Source organism: Nyctereutes procyonoides, unplaced genomic scaffold, assembly GCF_905146905.1.
Source record: "Nyctereutes procyonoides isolate TBG_1078 unplaced genomic scaffold, NYPRO_anot_genome, whole genome shotgun sequence".
Taxonomy (NCBI): domain Eukaryota; kingdom Metazoa; phylum Chordata; class Mammalia; order Carnivora; family Canidae; genus Nyctereutes; species Nyctereutes procyonoides.
Genome location: NW_026575146.1, coordinates 28727186 through 28740151, shown reverse-complemented (window position 1 = coordinate 28740151; position 12966 = coordinate 28727186). Strand labels below are relative to the sequence as shown.

The window sequence follows — 12966 nt, the reverse complement described above, 5'->3', positions numbered from 1 at the left end:
CAAAGAACAGTCTAATTGTCCTTATCTACAATATCTTGAGGAATACCTCACCATAGTCTCCAAGCCCTGACAGCATTGTCCAGATGTCATTCAAGCAAATTTTATATTATGCTTTTTAATTAGGCTGCCCGGGGTAATGATAATTAGGGGTAGGTGATAATATGTGTATAAAAGTATATTCTTTTTGAATAATATGTAAAGGCTAAGACAAAAAAAATGCAATGAAGGTTCTAAGGTTAAAACAAAAGAGACACCAACATGTAAATATAATTGAACTGGAAACATTTTTAATTAAGGATATTTAAACAGATATTTGAAGAAAAACAGTTTAAAATGTTACGATTATGTGTGTGAAGTGTTTTAGCCCATAGAGTAGGGAATGATTAAATGTATCATTAGGACAAAGAGAAAGTAAAAGATAGCTTCCAACTAAGTCATACTTAATTACAAAGTTAATGGACAGTGTCCCAGTAAAATTAAACTCTGACAACATCTTTTAAGGAACATTCAAAATTATTATTAAATAAACATCAATATATTATATTTTCCTTCATGGGAATTATAAGCACAGTATTTTAAACCATATAGAGGACTTGAGAAGGCTTTTCTCTGTATTGATTTATAAAATTTATATTTTGGAGTTTGGAAAAGATATAAATTATATAAAATGCCTTTTCTCAAATATCTCTGATTGTCAAAAATTATATCCGAATGAACAAAAAATGGCAGGTTCGCATAGAGCATTCATATGTTAAATATTTTAAAAATCCATGCAATTAATCACAATTAAATCATTTTAGGAAGCAATAGAAATGTTATGGAACAAGATTAATATTTTTGATGCTATGTGATGTCCATTAATAGTCATATCCAGGAAATTATCCAGTATTATTAAACTTATACATAGAGCTCTCCATATGGTTCTTTAAAATTATCCTTTCCATCAGAAGAAAAGTCCAGAAAGTTTGATACATTGATCTTATTCATTATGCTTATGAAAAAATATCTCTAATCAGCAGACATCTTGTATCTGCAAAAGAGATAAGAAAGTTTTTAAAATGACATTTCTAAACACTTTATTAAAGCTAGCTTGTTAAGAAAGGTTAAAAATACTGAGTTTGGTTCTTTTCACAGCCAGGAGGCTTAAATTGCCTGATAATGTGAGGCTCTTTTTAGACCTTCCAGTTTCAGTTTCTTCTTAAAATTTAGCTATACTTCATATTACATCAAACCATGGTGCTCCAACAGAAACATCCTTAATATTCTAATGTCACTGATAATAAACTGATATTGAACTTGATCATTCAGAGCAATGAAATATAAACTGTAGTCAGATCAAAGATTTTTTAAAAATATATTTTATTTATTTATTTATGAGAGACACACAGAGAGAGGCAGTGACACAGGCAGAGGGAGAAGCAGGCTCCATTCAGGGAGCCTAAAGAGAGACTCAATCCCATGACTCTAGGACCATGGCCTGAGCCAAAGGTAGACATGCTCAACCACTGAGCCTCCCAGGCATCCCAAAGATATTAATTGTGCTATTTACTTTAAACATAATGCTTGGGGTTCAAAACATTTGTTTGTGCTAGGGAAAAACTCTAGTGCTGATTTCCTCCATTACAGGATAGTCCATTATTTCAGTCTTTTGTTTTGCCTGTTTCATGGGGGAAAAAAAATCTTCTAGAAGAAAACACTGTTCTTACAGATACATTTTATCTTCTATAGGACCATGTAAGAAGCAAAAGCAAATGCTATTTTCTATTTGTTTACCTTAATTAGATATATTCAGGCCCTTTACTTACAAAAATTCCAGGCCTAGGGTACCTGGGTTGCTCAGTCAGTTAAGGATCTAACAAAATCTTATTTTCTGCTCAGGTCATGATCTCAGGGTTGTGAGATCAGGCTCTGTGCTTGGCGTGGAGTCTGCTTGACAATCTCTCTCCCTCGCCCTCTGCTCCCCCCACTTGTGCTCTCTCTCTCTTATAAATAAATAAATCTTAAAAAAAAATCCTGGCCTTATTGAAATCAAATATGTTTCTCTTAAAACGAATATTTTTTATCTAGTAAATTATTTAAAACTTGATTTGCATTGCTATTTTGATTGCTGTGTGAGTTTAAAACATCTGGCAATAACTAATAAACATTTAAAAGGTTAAGTTTATTACTATCAACATGTGAATGATATTTCAATATAGACAAATTACATAAGACTGGATTGGAAATACACAAATAATACCTATCAGTCTTTTAACATTTTTAAAAATGTGCATGTATTATTAAGAACATATTTTTTTATATTCTGGTTTATTTTGCCTTTGTATACTTAGTTTATTCACTAAGTTAAGTCAGTGTGTGAACAAAGTAAATAAAATTTGAGGCATTCAAAATTCATGTTACTCGTTGCATTGTTAGTTTCCATTTATAAATGAGACTGCAGGTTGCTTTGCTTCTGCAGCACTTTCATATAATCTGGACTTCACCTGTATTTCCAACTATTTGCTAGACCTTTCCTTTTGGGGTATCTTGATGACACATGAAACGTAATGCATTCAAAACAAAGATGATACCTTTCTCCAAAGACTCCTATTTCTTACACTTCATATCTCAGTAGATGGCAGATTGGCCCTCTGTAAAACATGTACAAACCTCAGAAGCTATCCTCAGCATTTTTAAAATCTGTTTTACCTACTACATGCAGTTATGCTGTTAAATTGATGTTTACTGACCAATGAGATTCTACTCTACTTAGGAGCCTAAACCCAAGTGGTGTCTTCTCAGTGAAAACTTTCCCAATTATATAATGGAGCTATTAATCATTTCTCTGTTGTCTATAGAACTCCACTGGAGATCTTATCACATGCTGCAATATCCTGTTTATTTTAGCCGATGGATTCAAATGCTGTTTCTGTGTGCAGACCACTCTGAAACACAGTGGTAGATTTTACACAGCCAATTTTACTGTGCTCAGGATTTAGAGGGTCAGGAATTTAGGAAGGATCAACTAGGCAGTTCTTACTTGGGTACCTCATGTGACTGCAGTCAAATATCGGCTTAGGCTGTAGTCATCTAATGCAATCATCTCCTGGATGTCTGATATGTCTCGCTCACTTAGATGGCGGGCAGCTGTTGGCTGGAGGCTCAGCTGGAGCTATTGACTGAGCTGCCCCCATGTAGCTTTTCTAGCATGGTGGTATTAGCTGGAGTCCTTCAGGGAGGGCTGTCAGCTTCTTCAGAGCTGTTGCCCTGGAGAAGCAGGTAGGAATTGTATGGCTCTGATTAGTGCAGGAAGTCACACAGCATAGCTTCCATTGCATTCTGTTGGTTACAGGGGACTCACACAGCCATATTCAAAGATGAGCAGCTCAAGCCTCCCCATACTCTCTCCTGTCCTTCTTAAATGTCTTTCTCTCTATTTCACCTACGTCTCTCTGAATCCTTTCCATTTTCAAGGTCTGCCTCAGTACCACCTGCCAAAGCCTTTCCTGATTCCACCATTCAGCCAGAGCCTTTGTGGTTGGGTTCAGGGAGGTATCAGTTCAAATCTCAGGTCTCCTGTCTGAGCCACATGACCTTGGAAAAGTTATTTAATCTCTTTCTGTGAGAAGCAGAAATAATAACAGGATCTACGTACCTTACAAGGTTGTCATGCACGTTGAATGGCCAAACAGTAGAGAACATTCCCTATGGCATATAGTGAATAGACAATGTTAGCTACCATTGTTGTATCTTCTCTCCTCAAAGCCCATAGCAATTTATTTGTACCTTTTGTGTATCTATCATAGTCTTTCAATTGTGATAATGGTTTCTGGGCTTATTTTGTATCTTTTGCATAGTTAGTTAACATTTTATAGGCAAGTTATACACACGCATAGACATGTCTGTTTTTTGTTTTTTGTTTTTTTTTGACATGTCTATTTTAAATATCAATGAAGAGCCCTTCTGGGTCTTTAAGCCTCAGGAAAAAAGAAAAAAAAAAAAAGAAGAAGAAGAACATGAAGAAACTTGCAGGATTTTTTGGGGGGCGGGAGGGGGTTGTTATTTTTTTCTCTGTGTTTCCTTGTAACCTTTTCTCCCCATGATTCCTCTTGCAGAAATTAGAAAAGAAAAGTCCGGGAAGACTTCTACAGCTTCGAAGGACAAAGGTAATAGAGTCAACTTCACATAACACTAGAAATTTATTAGCAAAACTATCTGAAAGAGTCCGTGGTACTTCGGATCTTCTCCCTTGCACATGTGTGAGCCCAAGCTGCACAGGTCACGCTCATATATTTGACAACTTGTAGTTATTGACTTGTCCCTCAAACACTGTCTTCCAGTTCACTGTGACTTAAAAAGTGTTCTGAATACAATTTCCAAAAGAACGAGAATGGATTTGCCTTAAAGAATGAAAAGAGTAAAAAACAAGCAAACAGAAGGGAAGTAAAGACTGTGGAAAGAACTTAGCTCCATGCACTCTGATTCTTTCTTTTCTATCCATTCATAAAATATATATTTAGTGCAGAATCCTTATAAGCACTTGCTAATCTCTGGAGAAATAAAGATGGCCAAGCCAGTAATAGGGAGGAAGACTCCGGAACTGGAGGGCTGAACTGTTGTTTTCAAAGACTTGGTGGAGTTTGGTCTGCTTGAGGCTTGTCAGGATTTTTGTTGCGGTGAAAGAGCATGACATTTATTTAAATTTTGTGAACTCAGTCTTTGGAATGGACTGACTCTCCTTTCTGTCCATCTAAATCCCAGGCTTCTTCTAAGACTAATGTGCACGTAAATCATCAAGCCTTTTCAATCTACTTCAACTTTCACTGAGCCCTCTTGCCTGAATTCACAAACTTATGTATTTATAATCTAATATATATATATATATATTATAAACACACACATATATGTTTTGAATTAATTAGTGGAAATGCCACCCATTTAAGCATCAAGAGCTAATGTTATTCACGTTAATTTTTTATGTGGACTGATAAGTACCATAACCGGTAATTACTTTTTGTGCATCTAATGTACAGTAATCAGAACTTGTACTCACCAGACACTGGGAGCCCATGAAAGGCACGGTCTATGCCCTCATGGAATTTACAGTGCCAATTACATAATTAATTAAAATGATAAGAATTATAGAAGATATATACAGGTGCTGCAAGAGACTGTAATCGGGGATTCTAATCGAGTCTGGGAAATCAAAGGAGGCTTTCCTGAAGAAATGATCTTTAAAGTCAAGTAAGAAGGATGAGGAATTAGGCGCAAACGTACAAATTGTTTGAGAGAAGTACTGAAGCAGGGCATCTGTACTTTGCCAGGCACGTTGGTACCTACTTTATACGTTTTGCTTCAGCAAGTTGTGCTTGAGATCTCAATTGTTTTATAAATGAGGACTCTGAAGCATAGACAGATAATGTCAGCTGCTCAGTCTCCCATTGTGGCTAAGAGGTGAAGGCAAGAATCAAAGTCAAGTCTTTTAGACACTGAAGTTCATCTTTTCATTTTAACACAGATACTGGTTGCTCCTTAAAATAGGGTTCTTGTCTTTGTATTCCTCAAAGCAACTTTTTTTTTTTCCTCAAAGCAACTTTGCTTTGAGTCTAGAGCTCATTACCTGGGCTTGAAAAATCTATTTGACACAGATACACGGACACTACAATATGGAAAAATAGTCTTAGCCCTTTTGCTATTGGGTGGGTCTCCCCTTAATTTCCACAGAGGAATTTAGTCTATTCTTTTCCCAGTTGATTATCTGTACTTTGAGAGAGACTCCTCATTCTCCCCTCTTGTTTTATCTGACAGTTAACAAGAAAATTGTCCTTGATTGTGTGAGAACTAAAGATGTCATTGAAAGATACTACTGGGAAAATCCAAGTACATGAATGGCTATTTATATACACACATATGTATATGATTTGCAAACCATAATTTGCACAAGGTAAACCTCCCATCCTTCTTCTAAAGTATGAGATAACATTTATTTTGGTCCATAATTATGCCATAGGAATATTTGGACCATATGTTACTGTTCACAATAAAAGCAGCTCAAAAGAACGATTGGAGCTTACCTCCAAAGCTACCTTTGATGAATTGATGATTATCAAAAATAAGCTACTACTTAAAGATTCACTTGTGCCAAAGCCTAAACTAGTTGGAAATGGTAGTTGTAAAAATCTGTTTTGGAAAATATTATCTGGGAGATTTAAATCCACACCATCCACTGAGTTGACTCCTGTAATTCCTATTTTTGTGTTGTTATTGTTATTAATGTACAATTGTGGGCAATTCTCTAGCGAACACTTTTTCCTCAATGTTAAATGATGCACTATTTGCAAGATGTTTCTACAGTCACTAGAAACTCACGTATATAAAGGTTCATTGCATATGATTATTGATTTAGAACTATTTCAAACGCACCTGCTTTCTTGTTCAACTGAGTTAATGCCCTCAAACTTCTTTGTTATACATAAGTTGGATATTATTTTAGAAGAATTTTATTGCCATCTTTCCTTTTTTCTCTGAATATAATTTATCATTCCAAAAAGAATCACAGAAAAAATTGGCAGTGTTACCTGTGAGGTGTCAAGGACATTAAAAATCTCTGCAATATTACTATTTTTGGAGAGGTTCCTTGAAACCTGCTGCTGACCTGTGGCAGAATCAGAATGAAGTAATTCCACTTGCTAAAAGCCACTTGTCGCATCAGAGTCACTGTATTTCGCGAGTTACTTCTATTAAGCAGCTAGAAGGTTACCTGCCTTTGCCATCCTCTCACCAATTCCACTTGCACGTACACGTTAGAACCCACCACTGAAACAGTGCTGCAGCTCATAAACCCAGGATTATCACGCAGAAACCATCTGGGGCCACGTTTATTGGAATGTGACAACCATGAGTATATTAGGCATTTAAAGAAACATCATCAGGCTGTGTCTTTATTTAAGAAGATATACAGAGGTCTAGAGATGATTGCTCCAAAGGCAAAGAGCCAAGGAAAGACACGTCTTGCTGGCTTTGGCTACTGGTTCAGCTATTGACTTCCCTCTGCCAGTGGACTCACCTAAGTCCTCCCACCCCCACCCCCACAAGAGCACAGGCCTGCTTGTGTGGCCTAGGTCACCCAGGAATGCTCAATCCCATTAGCCACCCATGTTATTGGTTGTACCCCTTGCGGCAGCCACCCTGTCTTATTGCCACTTGTTCTAACAGCTGGTCTGATTTATCTGAGGATATGAGATTCACCCGTGGACGGAGGTCCTATAGACTGAACCCAAACAAGGCAACAAAGAGATTAATTAATTTCTCCTCTTCTGAGAATGTGACAGTAGCACCCTTAGGTTCCTCTGGTACTGGAGTAATATGATGGACATTAGAAGTATCTTCTAGTTTTGTGACCCAGGCCTGTGAAGGTTTGGATCTAATGCCAGAGGATTCTCAGCAGTTTGTCTTTCCTTATATTCTGATGCTCAGGACCATGCATCTGATAATCCCCCCAATTTTTGTCTTCAACATGCTTTTTCTTGGGCATTCCCACCTGGTCAAACAAAAGCTAGAGCTAAGGATGAGGTAAGTTGTCTGAGGACTTGGAAACGGACCCCCAGTGATTTATACTTCATCGTGGATACTCACCCTGTTACTGCCTTTGTATAAGGACTAGGGTAGGGGGATTAAAATCCTGGAACCATCTTCCTATTCCTTTGTGATTCTTTACTCCATCATAACCTCCTTGCTCAGATTATTTTGAGAGTTTTAATTTCTATATGAGCACCTTTAAATACATTCTAGATCCTGGTAATCAGGATTCATCCTTCCTGTAGGCTTTTGCACAAACTCAACGAAACCACGATATTTGTAAAAACACAAAGAAGTGTTCACCGATGCTTTATTCTTGACAACACAGATGAGTTAAAAATACCTTAATAGCTGACTGAAGCCAGCAATAGGCCTATCCTTCCTAATATAGAAGTACAGAATTTCCATATAACATTCTCCACAGATTTAGTCAGAGTTGATACCCCGCTGGTCCAGCCTGTGCACTTCCTAAATCCGATCAGAACCCCTTGAAGTCAAAAAGGACATTGAGAGAAAGTGAGCTCCAGGAAAGTCAGGGCAGGAGATGATCCAGCCTGGGAGCTGAAGGAAACTTCCCATTATCGAGCTTGGAAATAAAAATCATTTCTATTTTCTGAGAGCTTTCTTCATGTCTAAGGTCATGAGTTTATGATTTTCAAATACATTATAAAATTACATCTGTTACTCTGCCTCTCCCTTCTTTCTCCACCAGTCTCAAAGCCGTCTTGTAGGGTCCTCTCCTTCGGCCTTACATTTCATAGCTACTTTAATCTCACACAAACATATATACTCACCCAGTGAAACCAACATGCTGTAATCTTGAATTCTCAAGTTCTAGACACGCACTCTCCCACCCCACTAGGACTCTGTCCCCACCATCACTTCTCATTTCACAATACATTAATTTTTTTGGTTTAGCCAGGAAATGCAAAAGCAGTAAATTATCCCCATTAGCTTGAAAAAAGTTAATGAAGCTTCTCTGTCTGTTTATTCAATCCATGGCTCTTGATTTCAGATGCTGAAATATAGAAAAAAAAAAGACCCTACTTATACTTAGCACATTAAATGGCAACACAGACTTTTCCTTACCACCAAAGCCATTTAAAAATATTCTGCACGCATAAGGATATTTAGGGCCGTAGCTTATCTAACAAGAAAATCTTGCTCTGAGGGACACAGCCTTTTCACTAGAACTCCTCTCTCCATTCTTGACACTATCCAAAGTCACCTGGACTCAATTCTGAGTGGTTGCTCAAGTGGGATAGCCATTTATGAGTGCCACCATCATTTTCTTCATTCCCACCCCAAACCAGAGGTGGGAATAGAACAGAGGGCTGGAAGAATAGATTTTTTTTCTTGTTTCTTTCCTTTCTCACTGCATTAAAAGCTGTTTTTGCCAGCAAAATGAATACTGAGATATAATGTTACAGGGGAGGCAAAAAACTGGTTTATCTTTTATACAGGCTGTTGAGGAAGCATGATGCTGCTCTTCAAGACATCACGCATATATATATGTGTGTGTGTGTGTGTGTGTGTAGAACCCATGATATAACTAGGATCAGTTTGTATTTGAACCTGGTGGAATGAATGAAGTTTAATTTTGTTTTAACTAAGGGCAACATTTTTAAGATGTGGGAGTTTATAGATAAAATTGTCTCTTCTATTTTATTTCAGGCTTATTCTTGAAATTTGTTTGACTCGAGACTAAAGTACCACTTTACCATGACAGATGCAGGGATTTCCATTTGTCTATTAAAAAAAAAATCACATAGCCTGAAAGAAATAAACTAAGCTAATGCTGATTATACCATTTAGGGAGACTTCTAGAAGCTACATGTTTTAAAAAATTACAGCTAAAATAAGTTCGTATCGCTCCAAAAGCTTATTCTCTTAAATGAACAAATAGATTGTAATTCATTCAATGATTTACATTTATTTTAAATAAAAATGGTCAGAGGATGGCTTGTTGTACTCTATACTGTTGTTTCCTTGTCTCTGTATGATTAAAATTATTTTTGAAAGAAAACATCATATAATTTCCACCTAGGTTCAACTTACTGATAGCTCAACAACTCCATTATATATGTGTTCTCAAATCCTTTTATCTTGGCTTCAAATAAATGCTCAATGTTTCTTTCCAGAGCCTATTAAGGGAAAAGAAGTGAAAGTTCCAGGTTCCCTAAAGGAAAAAGGTAATATTGTATAATGAAATGTGAAAACACATTGATCTGCCTATTGCATATTCAGTTATTTGCAACAAAGTAATATATTACTTATTTTTCAGGCTTTTAAAACTGTGACTTTCATATGCCCTTGTATATTTTTGAGCAAAGGAAAAAGGACTATTTTCTATCATAAAATTCTATGTTGGACTATGAAACAACGAAGCCAAGAGTAGCTATGTCAGAAACACCATGAAGGCTTTTTAAAATGCATATGTTATTCTGATTCCACAAGCCTGTAGTGGAAAATCTGCATAGCTGCATTTTATAAATATCCCAAGGTGAATCTTAGAAGGAATAGCTATGGAAACCGAAGATTTAAGATAAAAATAGTTAAACTTTCTCAGTGATAGCTTGCCATTCTGTTATTTGGATATAATAAAACTCCAAACATATTTTATAGCTAGGAGGAACTTAGAGATAAACTGTAGTCCAATACCCTCATCTTATAGATAAACAAGACTGGAATAGTCAAGAAGCCTTTCAGTCATCGTAATTTGCAACAGAGCCAGCATTAGAAATCTGATCTCCTAAACCAAGCTCTATAATAATGCATCATAGTGCACCTCCAGCCTTCTCATTATATGAGGCCCAAAGTAATGTGGATTCTGATATGCTGTATACCAAGTTATGTCCCCTAAAACAAAAGTAAATATGCAAAGTCCAATGGAATATAATTAGTTTTCTAGTTAATGCCAGTACATCCTATGGGCATGGTATCATACTCAGGATTATCTAATATTCCTTGTTTGGTTGGTTTTTTAAAAAGATTTTATTTATTTAATCATGAAAGACACACACACACACACAGAGGCAGAGACACAGGCAGAGGGAGAATCAGGCTCCATGCAGGGAGCCCAATGTGGAACTCATCCCAGGTCTCCCAGGATCACGCTCTGAGCCAAAGGCAGATGCTCAACCGCTGAGCCACCCAGGCATCCCTAACATTCCTTGTTGTTAAGACAAACATAAGTGAACCAGTGAAACCATGAAATATGCCTACTATATTGAATATAAGAAACAGAACCTGTTTCTTCTACATTTACCTGTGGAGAAGATCTGCAGGAACTATTGACTTAGTGGTAAAAAGTCCCAACTCTTATTGAAAAGAAAGAGACTTTTGGTGAACTTGTAAGACATGTGGTAGAGCTGGGAGAGTTATGGGAAAGTCAGCAAAGGGGAAAGCTGACAGAGGAATCATTCAGAGAAATGAAGGGCACATGGAGAGTCCTCATTAGTCAGTGTAGCAATGTATAAAAAACATACCCTTAAGTCATATTTTTCTAAGTTTGCAATTAATTTTAAATTAAACAAAATTGCTGTTTAATGAAACACAAGAGCACAACATGATTTTTTTTTCTCAGCCCATAGGCATACTTGATTTTTTATAAAAGTATTTTAGAGCAACATGGCTTCAAGCGTATTATTAAATTTATGTTTCACCTTAGAAATGTATTATCATATCTAAAGCTTTATCATCACTTATGATAGTAGTTCTTTTGATGCTACTATATACAACTTTTATGCTATTCTGGTGTGATATGTAAATTAGAATATTTTGCACTGCAAGAGAATGCTTACATGTAATGTTAAACGTCCAGGAAATAGCAAAGGGTTCCAGCATTGTATTATTTAAAAAATGGATTAATTTTGAATGACCTTCCTGTAAATTTACCTAAACACTAACTTATATCAAAGAAACTCTAGGTTTCTTTGGCATGATCTGATTGTGATTAGAATGGATGTTTACATCACAATCTAAATTGAAATGATTTGATGCCATCGAGTAATGTAATCATTTAATAATGCTATTCTTATTCCTTTGCCAATCTAAAACAGAAATATTTTTAAAAATGAGGAACAGACATATTACAAATTTGCACATTTTTTTATTAAGGAAGTTAAGTTCAAAAAAAATTTCCCCTAGATGAAATGCATGTGGAATATACACATATGAATGAAAAATAATTCAAGTTTCCACCTAAATCATTTAATGAGCATTTTAGTCTTTGACCCCTGGACATATCTACTTTAGAGTTTCCTTTCTACTTTCCCCTCATTCCAGGTATCCCTTTTTTATCATCCTGTACCATTTAGTCAGTGTAGCACCAGCCAGTTCATGTCACAGATAATGATGGTGGAAAGAAAAAATTTTAGAAAACATACCTTTTTTCAACATTTTACTTTTATGTCATGGATGCTGAATATTTGTTATTGTATCTTTTTTTTACTAATTTTTAATGACAAGTATGTATAATCAAGGGAGGGTTTGCATAAAAAGTCAATTAAATGCAATCACCAGAATTATTATTTCATTTTATTGAAGTATAATGACACACAATATCTTATCTTAACTATTTCCACATATACATCATGGTGATTCAATATTTTTATACATTATGAAATGACCCCTGATAAGTCTAATTACTATCTGTCTGTATACAAAGTTATTACAATATCATTGACCATATCCCCTATATCGTACACTACATCCCCATGACTTATTTTATAACAGGAAGTTTGTACCTCTTAATCCTCTTCACCTATTTTGCCCAGACCCTAACCCTTTTCCTCACATCTGGTAATCAATGATTTGTTTCTTATATCTATGAGACTGTTTCTGTCTTGTTTTGTTCATTTTGTTTTTGAGATTCCATGTATAAGTGAACTTGTATGGTATTTGTCCTTCTCTGACAAATGCTACGTCACTTAGCATAATACCTTGTAGGTTCATCCATGTTGTGATAAATGGCAAGATTTCATTATTTTTTATGGATGAGTAACATTCCATTCTGTATATATGGTTAGAGTAGAATTTAAGACAAAAAGAGAATAAATCCGAACAGAAAAGACAAACTTCACAAAAGCATAAAGAACCATATTATACTTTTGAAATCTACAGATTAATAAAAATAGAGCAAAGATACCTGATATGTCAAACTTGTCAACTTTTATTTGTTTTAAAAATAGCTAATTAAACAATTAGCTATTAATTGAACAATTAAACAATTAGCCTTTAATTAAACAAACAACCAGAAAATAATTTCGTAATCACTGAAACATATGGGTAAGATTTGTGATTTTTAATCAGGACTGACTAATGTAATTTATTTCCATGCTATAGTAGAAGTTAAATAATTGAGAGAAAAACAATAGCTGGAATATATCTCAACTACATGAAGTTTTT

The 12966-nt window shown here is 35.7% G+C and overlaps 1 protein-coding gene across 7 annotated transcripts in view; it reads left to right on the top strand.

Annotated features, from left to right (window-relative positions):
* TRDN (triadin) overlaps positions 1-12966 on the top strand; it is a 368093-nt gene that overhangs the window by 265729 nt on the left and 89398 nt on the right. For all 7 annotated transcript variants that reach the window (XR_008662524.1, XM_055310519.1, XM_055310523.1 and 4 more), the window contains exons 22-23: positions 4095-4145; positions 9699-9749. Coding sequence is in view for 6 of the 7 variants with exons in the window: in XM_055310519.1 (XP_055166494.1) it covers positions 4095-4145; positions 9699-9749 (102 nt within the window). In the remaining variant the exon portion in view is untranslated. The remainder of the gene's footprint in view (positions 1-4094; positions 4146-9698; positions 9750-12966) is intronic.